A 20,324-nucleotide genomic window follows, 5' to 3' on the forward strand; every position below is an offset into this window, starting at 1 on the left:
TGAAAAGAAAGGAGAAGTATTGTTATAAAGCAGGCAGAGCATGCAATAAAACAGAACTAATCCAATGCATAACTTTAAAGTTGGACAATCTTATCATGAAAGAATATCTCATGAAAGGCAAACAAGCACCTGTCTTATTTCTCCTTTTCATATGTGTATCTGTGCTATTATAAATTTATCAAACAAAGGACAAAGAAAACTAACAAATCAAGAATTGACTGTTTATTTTAATAGGAATGTAAAGTCAAAACAAATCTCTAAAACAATTATTTGTCAGTAGATAACAAACGAGAAGCAGACAATTAATGTTTAATTTACTGAGTTATTTCATTAGTTGCAAGGTCTCAAAGCCTTTCACTTCCAGGCTTCATGTCTTAATAACTTCTCCCTCCTAAATTTATAAAACATTAGAAGTTTAAATTGTTTTTCAGAAAATAATCAAGATATAAAGATGAATGTCTTTGGGAACAGCCTAGAATCTATAATTTTATTTTTTAACTAATGTACTTTGCCTCAGCATTTACATTTGCTATTTCGGACTACGTTTCTTAGAAAGACTCCAGATGCTTGATTTGAAACTAAGGTCAGCTTTTTGACATTCTCTTTATAATAGCACCAATGTTAATAAATAAATGAATTAGAGAGGTTTTCCTCAATAATGGCCTACTTTAAAAATCATAATCTCATTGCTTCAGTGTTCATTTAGGTAAATTGTGGGTCTCACCTTGGCATTTAATTAGTCACTTGGAAAAAAACCAAACCAAACAAACCACCAAACACCTTCACGTGGACGTGTATTTGCACTGCATAACAATTATTGCTTAATTATCTTTATTTCAGAAGCAATATTTATTCACTTCACCTGCTAAAAAGTGTTAGTCTCTCACAGTTCTCCGTAAATGTAATATCAAATATAAAAACATTTTCTCATTTCCCTTTTATGTCCAGTCTCATTGTTTTCCATCCTCAAAGTGATATCCTTAAACGTCTCTTCACACTCTCTCTTACCCCAAATTAGTTTGACAAACACACAAAAGAATAAGAAGTAAACATTTCAATTTTTGCCCTAGTGGAATATTTGTCCTTAAAGATTATTTCCTGCCTGGAGCATGTACTGTGCTTTACTCAGCTTAATTCAATTCATTTTTTGGTATCTAACAAAGGGAAGCATGTCTTTCATTGGTTCTCACCGTTCGGATACCATTTACAATCTATTGTACGTGTGTATCATGTGAGTCACGCGTTCAACTCTAGTTGCTTTGAAAAATATTAGTAGGAAAAAACGCTCACCTTCAGGCTCCCCACAAAGTGTACACTGTGACTCTGCAAAGAAAAAGAGAAAAATTATAACTTCTTGATTTAAGATCTGTCATAATTACATCCAAATATAACAAAACTTAGAGAACTCAAAGTTAGCATGAAAAATGCAATTCTATTTTCAGCACCCATTTTTTAACAGCTGCAAAATAACTTTCAAAAAAGAGTTTTTGCATGAAGAATTTTTAAATAGAACTATATAAATGTCTGGTTACATTTCTGTAACTATCACCTTCATAGACTCCAGCTGAATGCATTCATGTAGCAGGACTTTTTACTTCCGCATGACTTTTTTGTATTTGTAGATGTATAATACTGCAGTGATAACAGTCACTCAAATAAAAAGTTTAAGCCTCCTAATATTTTATGATTGGAGGTGGCAAACAGTAATAGTGACAGAGTTGTTATATTCCGTTCTCATGAAAGACTTCCAAGTCCTTCCAGGCAAGAGGAGTGAGTCAATGTATAACGTGCAGTTATACTCTGCAAAATATTCAAGAATAGAAATGAAGGAAATAAAACTCCGTCATAACAAACAGACGGTCTCTAAACGTACAATTATTCACACACCACTATTTGGAAGTTGGCTGTCTTAAAAATTATTTTGCATAATGTACAAATATATACACACATGGAGGAAATATTTTAAAGTATCCCTTGAGATTGAGCTGCGTCAGGTGTTAGTACCAAGCAGAACAAAGCTACTGTTTAGAATCCAAATACCAGAATCAATTGAAATCACAGAGAATGTCATCAAGTCGTCAGAGAATTCTGATATACTGGAAAAAATTCTACTAGAACAAGACAGCACAATGTATTTTGAATCCCAAACCTCTGAAATCTCCATTTTAACACTCGGATGAAAAATTACACCTCTAATAACAACAAGTATGCTGAGGCAAATATATGTATGCGCAGGCACACACGCACATGTGCGTGTGTATACATTTTTGTATAAACTCAGTACAAAAAGCAGTTTAACGTGCCTGGTACATACAAATCCAATTCAAAAGCTTGCTGAAATTATCTCTGGCCTTGAATTACAAATGGGACATTGGACTTCAGCTGCGATCTTGACTTGAAGGCAAAAAAAGTCAGAAACGTAGAATATGAAACACGTACACTAAGTAGTGACCTTTATAGTGCCACTGTGACATTGCCAGTTATTTAGAAGTACTTTGTCCATACGGGTAAGAGGCTGTCTCACCATAACCCACTGTTGTAACGGTACTTGACCCTACATCTTTCATATCTTTTAAAAATGTTAATCATTGACAGAGGTTGTAGTGTGCACGAGGTAAAGGAATGAGAAAAATAATGTTTATCCAGGCAACTCTGCTGCTGATAGGTGGGTCACAACTTTTAAAACAGCATAAAGTTGCACAATAGGATATTCATTTTGATGCAGTTCAGCACCGTGAAACACGTAGCTGAACTGTCTATTGATAGACTCACCAGTGTCCCCAGCAGATCTGACAAACTCCAAACAACACCCCAACAGCACGCTTGAGGAAAAACTGCCAGTGAAAAGCATGAAAAGCCCCGTCTCAGATAACACAGGCCTGTTTCTTTCACTGCTGGATGAAAAACGCACTTGCCACAACCTGAAGTGATGCAGAGGGAGCAGCTCAGAAGATCTTTTTTTCACTTTTAATTCAAAGACTTTCTGAGGTTTTACTGAGAGGGGCTGCCTGTCTGTGCGCAGTTTATTATCCTGATTGATAAGGAAGAACAAGCTGAGACTTGGTTTCTGAACTTCTGACTTTTTGCTGATCCTCTACGTCCTGCTAACAACTGCTTCACTGGTTTGTTACAATCCAAAGAGTCTGCCTGATATTTTTTGCAGCTCTAAACACCATCTTCCAAAGTTCCCCGCCCAACAGTACAAATTATTCGCTTCCCTCATTTCCTCCCTAACGTAAATTGGTGCCAATATTGCAAATCTGCAGCAGGGTAGGCAGTCTAACCACAAAATAAGGGTTTCAGCTACGACCGGTGCCAGAAAGTTGTCCAAAAGCTAGCAAGGTGTCAGCACTATCCCTGCCAGACCACTGCTTCTTTGGACTTCTTTCAGGTGTTTGTGTAAGGTCCCACGTTTATAGGAGAGCCAGGTGTTTCTTCCCCTACCTCAGCATCCCTGGGGAGAGTTCATGGGGGAGATTTTGTTTTAATTTATCAATGTATGCCTTCCAGAGGCCAGGAAAAATTTCAAACTCACAGCAGCACCTCTCCTGCTACACTGGTAAGAAGCAGACTTTGCGGATGTGGATGATTCACCAGTAAGCCTCTGTTTATGAATTTCCCCACCGTAGTTTGCTACTGTGGGGGAGGACTAGGTACCCTTTTTGTTGCGCTTGACACATACAGATCAAGTGACAAATAAAAACACAACCACTTCTACTAGACACGTGAACAACATCACAGGGAGGTTGTACGGAGCACTGTTTTCCATGGAGCCTCTGTGTGTGTGTAAGAGACAGAGAAAGAGAAAAACAATGAAGTCTATTTAGATCCGTACATTCTATGGCAATTGTTGAGAGAGTGCACATCCTAAGTTTCCAAGACTAAAATCATATAAAACATACGCATCACACTCAAGTATTTGTAGGTTTGCATTATACAGAAATACGGAAATCTTAAAATCCTGTAAAGAAGCTATGTCTTGAAACTTATTTGAACTTCTTTCCTCTATAAGGAAGTTGCTGTATCTTGGTAGAAAAGATCTTTCTGGAACATAGCTCAATACTAAACATCTGTACTAATTTGGAAATTTTCTAATTTAAATTTCAGTTCTGGGGTCAGATGACAGCAATGAAGGACATGAAAACAGTGTAAAAAGTTACCACTCCATCAGGTGAAACGACATAGCTTACGCTGAGACGCACCACAGCTAAGGTTGAGTGTCTCAGCATTACTGTTCAAAATCTAAACTAGTCTTAGAAGATTTACCAAGTAGTGGAAATAAACAGCCACCTAACCTGCCTTAGAAACCTATGTTAGCATGAGATAAACCGATAAATCGCTTTTACGATTATAAGTTTATATATAGTTATAAGTTATTCCTTTTTTTGTGTTGTCAGAGGTCTTAGACTTAGGCAACATCTTCACAATAACATTCACAGCAAGAGATTAGTGTTCATTGTCAGTGACCTCTGGAGGTCGTCTGTTCAGCCTCCCACTGAGAGCAGGGCTGTCACCAACAGGAGCTCAGCTCAGCTGGGGTTTTGATAGCCAAGCCCTGCAAGCCACCAAGGATGGAGATTCCACGGCCTCAGTGAGCAGCCTGCTCCAGTGCTGCATCAGCCTCATAGGGTCCTGCTTGCATCTCTCAGCCTACAGTTTGTGGCCATTCTTCCTTGTTACATCAGCCAGCACCACTAAAAAGACTCTGGCTCCATCCTGTCAGTAACTCTCCTTCAAATAGCAGTAGTCCACTATAGATCTACACCTCAACAGACTAAATAAGCCCAGCTCCTTCAACTACTCTGACCAGAGGGCCCTCTGTTAGACTCACTCCAATTTCTCCCTATGCCTCTGGAAGCAGTGAGCCCCAACCACTGAACACAGTACTCCAGGTGCAGCCTCACCAGCACCAGAGGGAAATAATATCCTCCGCAATTCACTGCTCGTACTCATCCTGGCATGGCACAGTATGCAGTTTGCCTATTTGCAATGACAATGGGTCTGTTGACCCACATGCAACTTGGTATTCACGTTCCTTCAGGAAAAAACAAATGAAAAAAATCGAGTCTTGGTAAGAGCAGTCCCCTGATCCAAGTGTCCCACCAACTGTAACAACGCTAATGTAGGGCACAAGGGAAGACGGAACGTGTCGCCAAATGCGGGCAGACCAAGACTGCTCTTTTCAGGACTGGCCAGCCCATAGATCGGCTCAAGGGAATCGTGAAATCTCAGCCTCAGGCAAGTAACTTTTGTATGCCCACGCTGGATGAAATGACATCTGACGTGAAAGTGCTTAAACTACTGCATGTTGTGATGGAATATGAGCAGGGACATTACCACTTTTCAGGCAAAGATACTTCTTAAGCCTCTCCTTCTCACAATGCCTACTAATGGATTATGCCTCTACATATCTGATTCATCTAAAGTATTATAACGATACTTTCACAAGTGGTATTCTTTCTTTTTAATATGTTGCTAATCAGCTGCACTTAACAAAGATGCTCATTCTTGAAAACACTCATACATATGAGTAACTTCTTTGTCATTGCTCTCAAAAGTAAAATGGCTAAGATGGGCGAGTGTTCAGAGATTTGGGACCCAATAAATCAATAGAACAAGGAAAACCTGTATTTATATTATTAATCTCACTCTGTCATGTTGAAATTGTCTAGCCAACAGAAATAATCTTCCTGGATACAAGAACTTGCTGACAAAATAGGTCATAAGAAAGATCTTTTGAAGAAACAAATTTATCATGAAGACACAAGCTCTTTTTTCCTCCCAAATAATATTAAATCCATTTTATTTTTACAGTTTTTCTTTTCTAACCTAAATGATAAGTAAAACTAAAAATAATCAACGTAGACATGTAAATGCCAACATTCTTTCTCCAAAAAGCTGAGTTCAACATTCACTTTTAAATTAGAGTGAAGATAAGTTATTCTGCTAAACATGTTCACCTTTCCTTGCTTTGTATATATTATCCTTGTATGGCTGGTGAAAGTACAATAAAATCTACAGTAAAGAGTAGATTTTACAACATGCAATATCATAAAGAAAACAATATATGGGCCGGATGAAAGATACAAACCAGACATTATGAATAAATTACAATTCAAAGTACCCATGTAATCTATACAATCTAATAAGAGGAAGACAACACAATATTAGTAGGATTTAAAATCAGTTTAAAGAAAATACTGGATGGTATTTAATAGTTATCTACACTTCAAAGTACACCATGCTCTCAGCAAGGGCTTACCCAGATTATGGAGTCCAATCTGGATGAGTTTTGACCGAGATATATGGCAATGACAGTATGACAAGAAATAACGCGCAAAGTTGAGAAGCAGTGCTGGGGATAGCTTGTCACCTCAGCACCACATTCATAAAGCAGCAGCACACATCCCGTTCCGTATCCCCACTTCAGCTGGGTAACAGACTTCTCTGTTTCTCTTTTCATCTGATACCACCAGAGACCCTTCGCGGCTCCTCCCTGCTGCCACCCTTCTCTATGTTATTTTAAATTTTAATTACAGACGTGTATGTTCTCTGTTGCTTAGATTTCTCTCTATTTTTTTTCCCACTCCTGTCTAATTCTATTTACCGAGTAGCAAAAAGACATACCCCTGTTATATAATTACTGAATATCACTGCTTATTTGAATCTAGAATTCAATGCATCAGAGGAAAACTGGAAATTATTTTTGTTTCACAGAGAAATACGGTTCTTTGTTTGCTTTTTTTTTTCACTTTCCTTTATGCAAAATAATAATAATAATTTAGAAAGCAATGAAAACATAGATCAACTTCCAGTGAGGAAATTTAGCAGATAGTGCTTTAGATTTTGGTTCTAATGGCAAGAAACGCAACTGTTTCTGACACTATTTCATCAATGTCTCTTTACATCATTTTACTGATGTCAGTGAAACAGAACTCTGTGAGACTTAGAGACATAGAGTAGCCATGCATTATTCAGTGCAGCTGAAAAGCAAGGTATAATTTAAGGCTAATCTGTGAAACTTCTAATCATTTTCAGGATTTTAATCCAATATTTGTATCTAAACATGGCTATAATAGTGCCAATAAAAGATGACTGTATTATGAACTACGTTTTCCATTCTCTCTTTTCGCGTCTATTTTTTCTCCTACACCTTTTGTCTTTATCTGTAGCTTTTTCCTCCTCTTGATACCTCACCACTGCACAATGCCATCAGCTGAAACATCAACATGACAGAACTATAGGATAAACTGCAAGATTTTATCACGTCCACCAAGATTCTCCCATTCTCAATCATCATCTTTGTTCCACACCGATGCTAGAGCAAATCCTGTGGAGATCTCCTGCTCCGTGTTGTCACCCACGTAGGTAAGGTATTGAGAGACACCTACAAAAACCAACTAGCCTTTTCTTCTGCAACGCCCATTTGAGATTTACCTACAGATTTTTTTTTCTAAAATGTTCTCTAAAACCTTTCATTACAGGGAATACAACCATCTTCAGGTAAATTCTCTCTGTTGCTAAATTATATTTGCAGTTAGAGAGATTTTTCCTATAGAGCCCAAACAGGCATTGCTTTCAACTATGCAGATGGAAAGTAAAATTTTTAACACACTTAGGAAAAAAAAAAGATATTTAGTTCATATACTTGTTGTTTCCTTCAGGTGTTGTTTTTTTGTATTCTAAGCCTTCAATTTTTCCTCACAGTCATGGTTGCTAATACTCATCTCATCTTTGTTTTTCCCTGGAGTCTTTCCAACTTAGCCGTATCTTAAAGTTATAAGTGCCCCACACTGAATACAGTGCTCAACCTGAACCCTTCAACGACCAGGTGGGGCAGAATATTTACACTCTTACATCCTTTTTACATTTCTAAGAACGCCACTGGCCTAATTTTGGGCAGCACTTCTTGCCTCAAGCATTTTTGTGACTCAAATGAGATCTTTTCTCATCCTTACAGACAGGAATTTGACTAGAGGTACCCTGAGCAGTCACCATTGTAAGAATGAACTAAGTCAAGGATACTTCGTTGGTCTGCCTTTGGAGTAAGAGCTCTACTCATTTAATCCATGTAAACCAAATGAAATCCACAAAGGAATCCAGGTGCTTCTTACAACTTTTTGTCTGAAACTATGAAGTGGCAAAAATAATCAAAATGACACACCAAAACACTGTATTTCTTACAGTATTTTGAGTGCTGACAAATAGTACAACAGGAAGAGAAACCAACTATATTTGGACTCACGTATTGTTTTGGCCCATTTCCATGAACAGTCATAAAAGAAATAAACAAAAATAACTTCAAGTTTTCCAATCAAAAGAAAAGCATGCAATTATACATATATACATACACACACATTTACGTATATATATACACACACACATTTACGTGTATATATACACACACACACATATCTATCTGTCTTGAAACCCTTTTGCTTCTTCTGAACAATAGTATATACACATAAAAATAACTACCGGTAGTCAGTTGATCGTGCAGAATGTACTGAAAAATGTAATAACAATTGTTTAGAACGGTTGTGGATATAGCCAATAAATGTATTTCATCCCTCTGAAACTACTTCTACAGGCACTTCTCCCCGAGTGAGTGTAAGAGCCTACTTTCCTGCCTGCCTGCCTGCCTCCCACTGCTGATCACTTACGGCGTGACCACTCACAAGATGAGATTCCCTTGCGTTCGCAATTTCAGCTTTCTTGAATCTTTCCTTTTAACTGGGGTATTCATAACAAAGGGCCTTTTACTGCCCAGGATCAGGCCTTGGGGTTAGGAAAAAACAAATGTCTACTGCAGTTTTGGAGAACAGCAAAAATACGATAGAAAAACCAGCTGCCTGAGAGATACTAGCAGCTGAGCTATATTGGGAAAGACAGAGCAATGGGAATGAGTAGCCCTGAGAAGGGCAGATACTGAAAGAACTTTAAATAAAACCAGAATACAGAATAGCCGTTATTAAAATAGAATGAGCCTAAAGCAGAAGAAAATCAAACAACCTGGCAGCAAACTTTGTATCCTTTTGAGCAAATGAACTGACATCCAACCAAATGCATAAAGCAACCACTAAGAGCCCGTTTTCCCCAGATAAAAATATAAGGTTCATGCTCAAAGCAATGCCAGAACCTATTCACAGTACTTGCACATCAGATCCTTCTCCATATGGAGTTTACACATTACACGTGCATTAACCAAGCCAAAAGAGATTTCAGAAAAGAATTACAAGACCAGACAATCAAATATTTTCATAGGAAAACAAAAATAACTGAAGCAATAAAAAGCAAAATATAAACCACTAAAGAAAGAAAGAAAAAAAAAAGCTAATGTTTCTCTTGGTGATCTGAACACAAATACTTTCTTTTCAGAGGAGAAGTCATAAACACAGTAATAAAATGGATGTGCTTTAGCACACTTCTGATACACATTTCAAACGCACAGTATCGAAGCGGAGAGTCCAAATACCCTGAATGAGTCCAAAAAAGACCAGATGATGCGTTTATAAAGAGCAAATCTTCATGTTTTTCTCCTCATTTTTACACTCGTTTTCTAGTATTTGACGTTCAAAGGTTAAAGTGAGTCATATTCCTCCCAGCCGAGGGAAAGAAACTTACCACCCCCTAATCACATTGTTGCATCTTTATGAAAAACAGCAAGGAGAGTACGGCTGGTGATAAAAAAATTGTGAGAGCAGGGACCCACGAGAGTGCTGTGAAATACGAAACTGAAGGCAGTCTGCACCAGAGGCTTGCTCCAGAAGCCCTCTGGAGTCGATGCAAGTGTCATTGGAGTTCAGCAGACTCAGGGTCAAATCTCAACAGCATACTAATGCAAAACTAGCCAGGCTATCTGTCACCATTCCTCTACTTTGTCTGTTTTTCTCTCTCTTCTGTCACTTTCCTCATTTTACAACTCCAAGTTGAGCATTAACAAAGAACCAAATAGATAGATGGCAAAAAATATACAATGGGACAGCAGAGTTGTAGAGTAGATCACGTACTCTGATGTTCCAGTACTCTGAAGGTTAAATTGATTTTTTCACTCCTTTCTTCCTCTCATATAGGAATCAAATTTCAAAAGCATTTAAATGGAATTGACTTGACAAACAGATTTAAGGCAGTAATTTGAAATACAAAGGGTGTGCAAAAAAATGATGTAACCATTGGAAGGGGTGAGAGATCAATTCCAGGATGTACCCACATCTGGACAAGACTGTTGAACGATGTCCTTTGTGTAAAGTCAGTAATGGATATCAACCTGGAACAGTACAAGTTGGAAGAGATGTCCTGAGGTCGTTAGAGTTCATTCCTCAATTCAGAGCACTGCCAATTTCAAAGTAACATTAGGTTTCTCAGGGCCCTGCCCACTCAAGTTTTGAAAATCCACCAGGAAGGAGAATCTAGTGTTTGAGCACCCTCACCATGAAGAGTTTTTTCCTTGCGTCTAACTGAAATTTCCCTTGCTGCAACATCTCTCTGTTCCTTCTCGTCCTTTCACTGTCATGTCCATTAAGAGTCTGGCTCCATCTGGCTGTAATGACCCATTAAGCAGCTGAGGACAGCAATTAGTTCTGTTCGCCTCTTAGCTTCCTCTTCTTCAGGCTGAACAAATCCAGGTCTCTATGCACATCATAAGCTCCGGTACCCTACCCATCTCGGTGGCCATCCTCTGGACAAACTCCAGTTTGTCTATGTCTTTCTTATACTGGGGTGGGGGTGGGGCAGGGGCTAGAACTGGGCATTACTCCAATTGCAGCATCTGAAGTGCCAAAAAGAGGGGAATAATCACTCCCTTTAACCTACTCGCTGTACTGACGCCGCCCAGTGTGCAGCCAGCATTCATTGTTGCAGATACACTTCTGAGATCCTAATAAAAGAGCACTCAAACACAAAAGGACTGTGATATACAACTAAAGCTTTGAACTGGTCCAGTCCCAAATATGTAGGGACCTGACATGCTACTCGAGGACATTACAGCAGCAAACTCTGATGTGCCAGCAATGTCTCCCAACAGCTAGAGACCACAGCTCAAGGACTCATCTGTGGTATAAGCCTTTTCTACTGTCCTGAGAAGGAATCCACTATAGATTCCTTCTTAAATACAGGCTGGGGGGAACAAGGCTTGTTTACAAGAGCACTGAGCTATCCTCTGTAAGGATTTCTGTCTTGACCAGTCTATAATGACTTCTGGGACCTAATGAAATTTCTAAATATATCTGCATATCTCAGGAGAAGAGCTTCCATCTAGTCTCTGCTCTCCATCAGAAATGCTGTCTTCAGGTGGGAGTGCGCAAATACACAAGAAAAACAAATCTAGTGTGAAACATCAAACCTGATTTAAAAAAAATGAAACAAAAATCTGTTTATGTGTCCTGGTTTGAGATAAAACAGAACCAATTTTCTGTTTTGTAATTTTACTTTTTAGCTGGGCCTCTTCTAACTGACTAAACTCTGAAATTAACAGTATATTGTTCAGAAAATGTTCACTCTCAGAGTGTTAAGACTTGATTATACCAAGGAATGGTATGCAGAGAGGCTCTTGCTTATACTTACTGCTATAACAACCAAGGTCAGCTAACTTTGTTATTTGCCCCGTTAGAGGGTCGGAAGTTGAAAAGCGCAGAGGGGTCACACCTGCAGGGAGGAGCAGACAGGACAGGTGACCCAAAACTGACCAACAGGATATTCCATCCCATATGCATCACGCTCAGTATAAAAGCTAAGGGATCAAAGGGTCAGGTCTCTTCCTTCAATGGCCAACATCCAAGGAGGACCCTGTCTGTTCATCTGCCTTTGATCCTGATCTGTGTGTTCCTGACTCCAGCTCTGGAATCCAGTTCCCATCCGTTGGTGACTTCAGTCTGGGACTTCCCCAGTGCCTGCTGGTGACGTCATCCTGGGAGCTTAATACGGTTTTGTATATACTGTATCTATTTCATTATTTTCCTTTTTAATTTCATTATTAATATTTCCTTAAAGTAGTTTAGTATCTTCTAAACTTGTAAATCTCTTTATCTCTCCTGCTCCCCTCTGTGTACAAGAGACTGGGGGGGGAGGTGCATCTGTTGCTGGCCATTGGCCAATTTGGCCAAAATCACAGCATTATGCTATATAACCTTTGCCAGCAATAAACATAATCTGGAAAAATTTAAAAGTGAACTGACAGAAAATATGCTTCCCTTTCCATCTTGAACGTTCTCAGAAAAAAATGAGTGTGCTCTGTTTATGAGTTCAAACACTTCCATCTCACTGGATATATAAACATGACCCCTGTCATAACCATTACAAAGGCACAAAGAGCTCATTGCAGGGCTCAAACCTAAGCTCAAAATAACAACAGTGCTTTATTTTAGCTTTTACAATAGAAAATAAAGATTTATTTGGGGTAGTATAAACTTTCCAGTGAGTTAAACAGAAAAAAAAAAAAGAGTTTGCCATTTTCTGTGAAACAGCTACTAACTTCAACTCCAAGCTCTTAACTTATTCTGGTGAAATGAGCATCCACCCCTTTACAAAGCCCCTATGCTGGAACAAGGTGCAAAGCTGGGCACATCTGGAAACTTTTTATGAATGAAGTTTTCCATAGCGAACATTCCTTATCAACATTCTTTAAAAAAAAATAATCTAAAATTCCAGTTGCAACTAAACGATCAATAATCCAAACTGGAGATACATCCTTTGACAGAAAGATGTAAAATTGCAATAAAGAAATAGGAGTTGAGAGCCCAAAAATTTTTCACGAAGCTAAACTTGAGATGGAACTGAATAACTAAAAAATAGTCTGATCTTTTTGCAGAAACACTCACAAATTCAACCTTAAATAGCCAAAAGCAAAGTATGAACAGCAGATTTAAATTTATTATTTCTTTTGAACTGTGTGAGTCCCTTTTCCTTCTTCGGTGCATTATCACGTACATAGCAATGTGTACCGCTTTCAGCCAACCTCACCTTTTAGATTACTGCAGCGAGCTAGCATCCCTGTCACTGATTTGACCTTCACTTCCTTTATGCTATTGTAATGGTCTGCTGATTTCTTTAATAGTTAGCCACAAGGAAGTCCAGATCTGTAGTATTAGGAGTCTATGTACAGAGCACAACTGTCGAAAGGGGCCCTACGGTCAAAATAGCAATTGTTAACACGCACTATGCCATAGCTATAACTGCTAAGTATCACGGACCTCTCTAAGTTGCTTAGAAACTTCAGGGAACCTGAAGTGCGAACACCCAAAACTCATATGCGATGCTTTTGTCTGGTTCTTAAATATCACTGAAATTGGAACCTCAGCACAAGCCTTGCAAGTATTTTAGACATCGTTATTAATATATTAAAACCCTCATAAAAAACTCTCAAGATTGAATTAATGTATAATATAGTCACCTAATTGAGTTGAAATCACTGGCACAATTGTCACTGGAGTAAACTTTCATGGAACAGTTTAGCCCAAGGGCAGGATACTGTTGCTAGGCCCATCTGAATGTTATTGCCTTTTGGAAATTAAACGTTTTGTTGTGTCAAACGTAAGATGAAGTTGTATAATTACACATCACTTTCAAGACAGTAAAAAAGCAGGAGCCCAGAAAACTCACTAGTCCACATGAAATGCCTGAAATTTCTCAGATTAGTCAACTGATTTTAAAGCAAAATCAGTTTCTCTCTGTTCTTCAGAACTACCTTTTTTTTCCCTTCCAAATCCATTCAATAAAATTTCTACTGTAACTGCCTCTTTTGTTCTTAGAATAATAAGAACTTTTCTCTACTTCCTAACAAGATAGTGGAAAAAAGTTTACATTTAAAAAAATGAAAAATCACAGATTAATTGAGCAGTTTCTCTTTACGATCCAGTGTTCAATGTCTATGCCAAGAAACTGTGACCCTCAGGGATTTTTTTCTGCCTGAATGTTTAAATGGGAGAAAATTTGCTTCAATCATGAGAAGTTTGTTGTTAATGCAGCCTTTTCTTTTAGATAACCATACTACACTTTGCAGACTGACCTTTAAACTGTGACCTGAGTGAGGTTATCTGCAGGACTGGGCATGAATCTAAAGACTATAAACATGAACTTTGTGTGATTTCCACGATTTTACTGGCCTCCATCAAATTATTTACAAGATGTAACTAAGGGGTAAATTCCTGAAAATTTGAAACTAAATTGATTATTATTAACAAGGAGATAATATTGAATTACTTGCAAGAGACAAATATTGAAAAAGTTATGAGCCAGCTTTCAACAGTAAAATGATAAATAATTATATGCAAGTTACTCATAAATAAATGTCATAAACAACTAGTTTATAATGCTAAATCCTCTTAATCACAGGAACACCACTGAATTACTAATCAACAAAAAACAGACATACACAGGTGTGAAATTAGCTGTTTGTCAGATTTAATACTTCATCCTTTAAAAAACCCAGCAGAACAACATGATTTACCATAGCTATTTTTCAGGACTATTTATCTAAGTTTTCCTATTTAAAAAATTTCAGTTATTGGATGATGTAATTAGACAAGTACAGTTTAACTTCAAAAACTGCTGCACCTCAGATGTGGTTGAGAAACAGCAAAGCGTAACACTGGCCAAGATGGAGTCTGAACATAAACAAGTTTCCCAATATATATAATCCTTCATTAATATTTCAGGTGCTTTTAATAACCATAAAGTCTTCATGAACTAATTGTACTTCTAGTAACATGAATCTATCTGTTAGACTTAGAAATGCTTTGGCTTACATGAAGTTTTATGGTATAAATTGTCTAGCCCAGATTTATGATGTCAATAAGAATCCAACAAAAAATCATTTAACATCTCAACTACCTGAAGGAATCAGAATACTTTGAGAATATTCATAAAACATTTCTACGCATATTTTTTATCTTACCATGTTCTGAAGGCACACAAGATTTTCTCTAGGGTTGTGATTTTACTTACATCTGGTCCCATAGCATTAAAATAAATAATCAAGTAAATGTTTTTTCATAACGATAAAATAAAATTCTGGATGTGAAATTACATGCTTTCACATAAACATACAGGATGCAAAAACTACAAAAGCAAGCAGCTAAATATTGACACTAATTTCATCAGAACTAAGTACTCTTTTATACACTTTCTGAAATGTGTCTGCTTTGAAATTGGTACAGATTAGGAGATCCTTAAATGCTCATACAGCAAAAATAAAGGCAATTTAAAAACATTTATTCCCTCCTCTTTACCTTATTTTCTGCCCCTTAAGAGAGATCACAATATACATATTCTGATCATGCTAATGTACAATAAGTTGCAGCATAAATAAATTAAGAAAATTGGAAAAGAGAAGTATTCATGTGAAATTGCATTTGAGAGGGCAGAAGAAATAATCTCTCAAACAAGGCATCAGGTAAATCCCCAAATTAGCATTGCCTCATGTTGCAGGCATTGAATGCAATGCTTACAATTACCATTCAACTGATAGTTCTTGTTGTTAAGCGGAAAAATTGAGCTCAATGGCATCTTGCTGTTGAAACAATAATTAGGAATACAAAAGAACTGGTAGCCCTGAGGAAATCCAGGTGGTTTTTAAGCAGTTATCTGGCTTGCTTGTCCAGCTAACTAGAAGCCCAAACTCTGCTTTTAGTAAGGCCTTTGAAAAGAATACTATTATTGCTGATGCACAAGATCAAATGTTGCAATAAACCTGTGTTCCCTATGACGTCATGTCCTTGCCACGACATTTTAGTGACACTGCTCAAACTAACAACTTACAAGGCTTATGCTTGTATGAAACATTTTTCCACAGTGGAAAGAAATGGTTCTATGTAGCTTGCATGGTAGGTCTTCTTACTGTAATAGCTCCAAAATCCAATTCAGCTGATTTGGAAATAAGAGAGACTATAATGAAAGAAAGAGATTTTCCTACGTACAATCTAGCAAAAGATCTGCAAATATACAGTTGGGAACAAAGGATAAGAATGGACTTTGTGAGAAAGCTTGGTAACAAGAATCTAGGACTGAAGAGATCAATTCTCAAACAACATATTTTTCATCAAGTAAGGTAACAAGTACCAGGAGGTAACAAGCACCACAGAAGTGTAAGCTTAAAATAATTACACCAAAATGGTATAGAGAAACACTGAGAAGCTGAAGAAAAATATCAATAGAGAGAGAAGAAAAGGCACATATGAAGATTTGGAACTAGAGGATTTGGAACTAGGAAGATTTTGGAACTAGATGATCTTTAAGCTCCCTTCTAACTCGAACCACTCTATGATTTAAAGGTGGGTGGTTTTTTAAATGCCTGTAAGAACTGGTATTGCAAAACATCTGCAAAAGTTCACATATGCATAGCTGCGTATGAATGCTCAATTCATGTTTACTGAAACACTGAAGCTCTTCGGAAGTACCACTAACTTCATATAAATTCCCTGGAGAGAGTACACTCTAAAGACTATAGCTAAATGAAATTCTCATTCACAGCAGGAGCTTAGTCTAAGTGTGGGAAACACAGCGTCAATACTGTATATGAAAACTGAGAGAAGCGTGACTCAGACATTCATTTTTTTGAAAGACGGGGAACTTAAAATATACAACAGTAGGAAGTGAAAGATCAGGATCTCGCTATGTGTCACCATGGCTCAGCCAAAATCAAAGAAATCTCACTGGCTTTTATCAATTATTTGGCCCAAGATCTTCCAATCTGTGGGTAATAACACAACTGGAGACAGAGCCAGTAATTAAGAGAATGCAATTGGATTCAAAAGGTTTTCCATTATTTTTTTGTGACTGGATGAGCAGATGGCAAATGCAGCTTAACACAGAAAAAATGTGAGATAATTAGCAGGGAAACCAAACACCAAGTTAGAGAATATGTACTAAATGGAAATCTCATCTAGCAAGCTAATCAAAAGAGGAATTTGGGGGTTATTATGAAAAATAATTAAAACCATCAAATCATTTCACAGCTGCTGGAAAAAAGAAGGCAAAGATGATAGCAGGTTACATTAATAGATAGATACACCACAAAGTGAAGTGATATTATTAGTGTTCAAGGCATTTATTAAGAACCATCTAGAACACTCCACCTGGCTCTGGCAGGCGAGGGAGCATGTGGCGAGGCGGTGCATTACAGAGGAGAATTTGGTGTGCTAGTGGTACTCCCCAAGTACCAAGGCTCCTAGCGCTATTGAGACTGAGCCTGTCCCAAGTGTTATTGACGATGTGACAAATGCCACCCAGACCTAGGTAGGTTATTTTTGATTCCACTGCTATTACAATGCTGTTTCAGAGCCTTAGTCTTGAATGGTTAAAACCATCCCACTAAATCGCAACCGACATTCACGGCCAGTTTATTCTTATGCCGGCAATATCATTTAGACTATATCGCTCTTCTTTTTTCCTGCTGTTTCCCTCCTTGATATAGAGAGCAATCATATCCCTTCTTGGCCTTCCCCTTGCTGTATAAAACTTGTCAACCCATTATATGTTCTCTTGTAAAGTAAGCACTCCTCTTTCTTGATCACCACACTAGCCCTATAAGCTCAAGTGCTCACTTCTATTCCAGCGCAGATTTCTACTCTGTGAAGGGGTCTGTATGCTTGCAAAATCACTTACAACATCGGTATCTTTGTTAGCAAGGCAGGGAGCCCAAGGAAAGGGACATGCTTAGCTGTCACAGCAGCCAACGAGTTGGCCCAAGTGACTGTTGGGAACAAATCCAGAACGTTAAGGGCAGTGCATCAGCTCAGACATTCCGGTGCAAATCGCAGTACCTGGACCTGCCTGGGGGAAGAGGCAGATGGGTATGGGGTGCTGAGCTCAGGCGTGTCCCACAGGAGAAGTGGAGGTGGAAAGGGTTGCGGCCACAGGACTGGGAGGCTCTGGGTTGAACTGGGAGTCTGGGGTAGGAACTTGGACCAAGGCTGGGGGCAGGGCTTTGGGGGGTGCAGGGGCACTGTGGGAGAGGGGATGCACGACTGTGGGGCATGGGTAGGGGGAGTCATTTGCAGGATGAGAGAAGGGTGTATTGTAGGCAGCTCCAGATGGGCTGGGAGGAATGGCGTTGCTTTAGAGTAAATTCAGAAATACTGGGGAGGCTCTAGAGCCGTGTCGGTGCCGTTAATGTGGAGTCCATTCATGGACCATGACACACACATATACAAGCTCCTCCCCATACAAGCTGCTCCCTTGCTCCCACTTCATTCTCCTTTTAACTTTTGCTTTGATGAGGAGATTAAATATATGTGACTGAATTGTCTGGCCATTTTGCAGTTCTCTGACTCTGCTGCACACTATTTCCACCACCTTCTCCCACTGTCCTGCATTTCAACAGGGAGCTTGACACCTAGAAGACAAGTTGCTAAAAGATCTGAGAATACTGGCATCTGGGCGGAGGAAACAGAAACCAAATTAAGACCCCCACTGGAAAGGCAGCCGTACAAGCTCAGCAACTATTAGAGTTGTTTAGTCTCCCAATCAGCACAAGTATTATGTTGAAATCAACTATTATACAAGCTGCTCCTTCCCAGCAGCTGGGACTTAGGGGACATGGGAGAGAGCCAAGCGCACTGTGAATAGGGAGGCTTAGCAGATGTTACAGAGGATGTGAACATTTTACTTGGGGTGGGAGGAAGGTTATTTATAAGGAACAGGTGAAGAGAGTTCCAGGCTACTGTAACATAGGAACATATATCACAAATCTATAAGATACTTCCATTAATTCCAACATTAATCAAACAACTTGCTTGCTTTCCAAATACAATGTGGCATTGGAGTGTTCAGCATAAACCTAATTTTGAACTAATAAATTACTACAAGTCATCAGAGCCAATATATTCAGCAGAAGAATTTTAATATAATGACTGATATATACCAGGTATTAATTACAGTTTGATCGAAGAACAGAACACATTTGTAAATGTTTTCGTTGATTGCATCCCTTAAGCTTGAAGAGAATTACTGATCTCAAAGTACTTTTTAATCAATATTGAAAAATCACAGTAAATTTTTTTTAACAGAACAGAGAATCTCTAAATTACCATTCTTCAGAACATTTCCCTAGAGCTTGACTGTCCTTTGGAGTACTTTCAACCCACATCTACAAGAAAGAATAGGACTTCTGGTGTACAGTTTTGTATGCCAACTATCTCTTTCTTGTTCCTTTACCTGCTTCCTCTTTTCTACCTGGTAGGTGTGAAACATGCAGTCTTACCTTCATGTAACAATACAACCATAAATTTACCCGTACTGAGTAAAGTGGTACTTTGCTTCTGTTATTGTCAGTCACCTGATTAGTACTTCACTGGAGCAATGGGAATGAAACTGCCTCTGAGACAGATTTCATCCCCAGGATGCTTGCAGGTTCATATACTTGCACAGAATTGCATTGCCAGTTTTCTTTGGGAACAACACACTTATCATACAAGACTAGTTTTAAAGTTACATTCTAATTCATTGGTACCCTATACATTTAGTATCACTTCAAAGGTAGTTTAGTTAACGCAAATCAGAATTTCTAACCAATGGTAAAGTTCAACATTTCAGCAATTGCTCTTATCCACAACTGGAGTAAAACTAAAACATCAATCCACTTTGTAGGTTAAATTACACTGAACTTGGACTAAGCTGAAATGTTTAACTTTAATTTATCAGAGAGAAAAGAAACAGTCTTTGTACTGTTTGATTTAGTTTGGTCAAAGTCTGGTTTGCTGCTCCTGTTTCTCAGACCTCCTCTGTCCCCAACAAGGAAGCTTCCCAGCCACTTCTGTGATGCCACACAGTGCCTACGAAAACATATGACTACGTATATCATGGGAAAAAGTCAAGTCCAGGAAACCTGTTCCATAAAAAGAGCATGGATACAAGGAAGGACTCTCTAAAAGGCATTCAAACCACATCTGTTCATGCAGTGCAGTGTCTATCACAAAGAAAAGCATTCCAACACAGCACAACCCTGAAACATGGCTGATCCAACCAATCATTCCTTTTCTTTATGTAATGTTCAACTAATTCAAAATCTGTCATTTTTTGATTTTGCAGGGGATTCTTTCCCCAGTCACGGAATTTGTAATAAACATCATATGTCTTCTTCACAGAAATCAACTTTTAGTAAAGGTGTCTGTCATAGGCATGATGAAACTTGCAATATGTTAAATGTTATTAAAGCAAATTCATGTTTTTACCATCCAACCAGAAGGTTCCTAAATACTATTGATGTTTTTGATACTGTTTCTGTTGCAACCTTGTTCTGTTACTTTTGTAAAGAATTTTCTCAGGTAGAAAATGAGAAGCAAGAAACAGACTTGTGCCACTTTATTAAAAAAATAAACTGCAAAAGGCTC

At 38.3% G+C, this 20,324-nt stretch overlaps 1 protein-coding gene across 18 annotated transcripts in view; it reads right to left on the reverse strand.

Moving 5' to 3' along the window:
- DLGAP2 (DLG associated protein 2) overlaps positions 1–20,324 on the reverse strand; it is a 475,732-nt gene that overhangs the window by 247,816 nt on the left and 207,592 nt on the right. For all 18 annotated transcript variants that reach the window (XM_063330365.1, XM_063330377.1, XM_063330363.1 and 15 more), the window contains one exon: positions 1,291–1,323. In XM_063330365.1, coding sequence (XP_063186435.1) covers positions 1,291–1,323 — 33 coding nt within the window. The remainder of the gene's footprint in view (positions 1–1,290; positions 1,324–20,324) is intronic.

The sequence above is a fragment of the Chroicocephalus ridibundus genome, chromosome 3 (genome assembly GCF_963924245.1).
Source record: "Chroicocephalus ridibundus chromosome 3, bChrRid1.1, whole genome shotgun sequence".
NCBI classification, from domain to species: domain Eukaryota; kingdom Metazoa; phylum Chordata; class Aves; order Charadriiformes; family Laridae; genus Chroicocephalus; species Chroicocephalus ridibundus.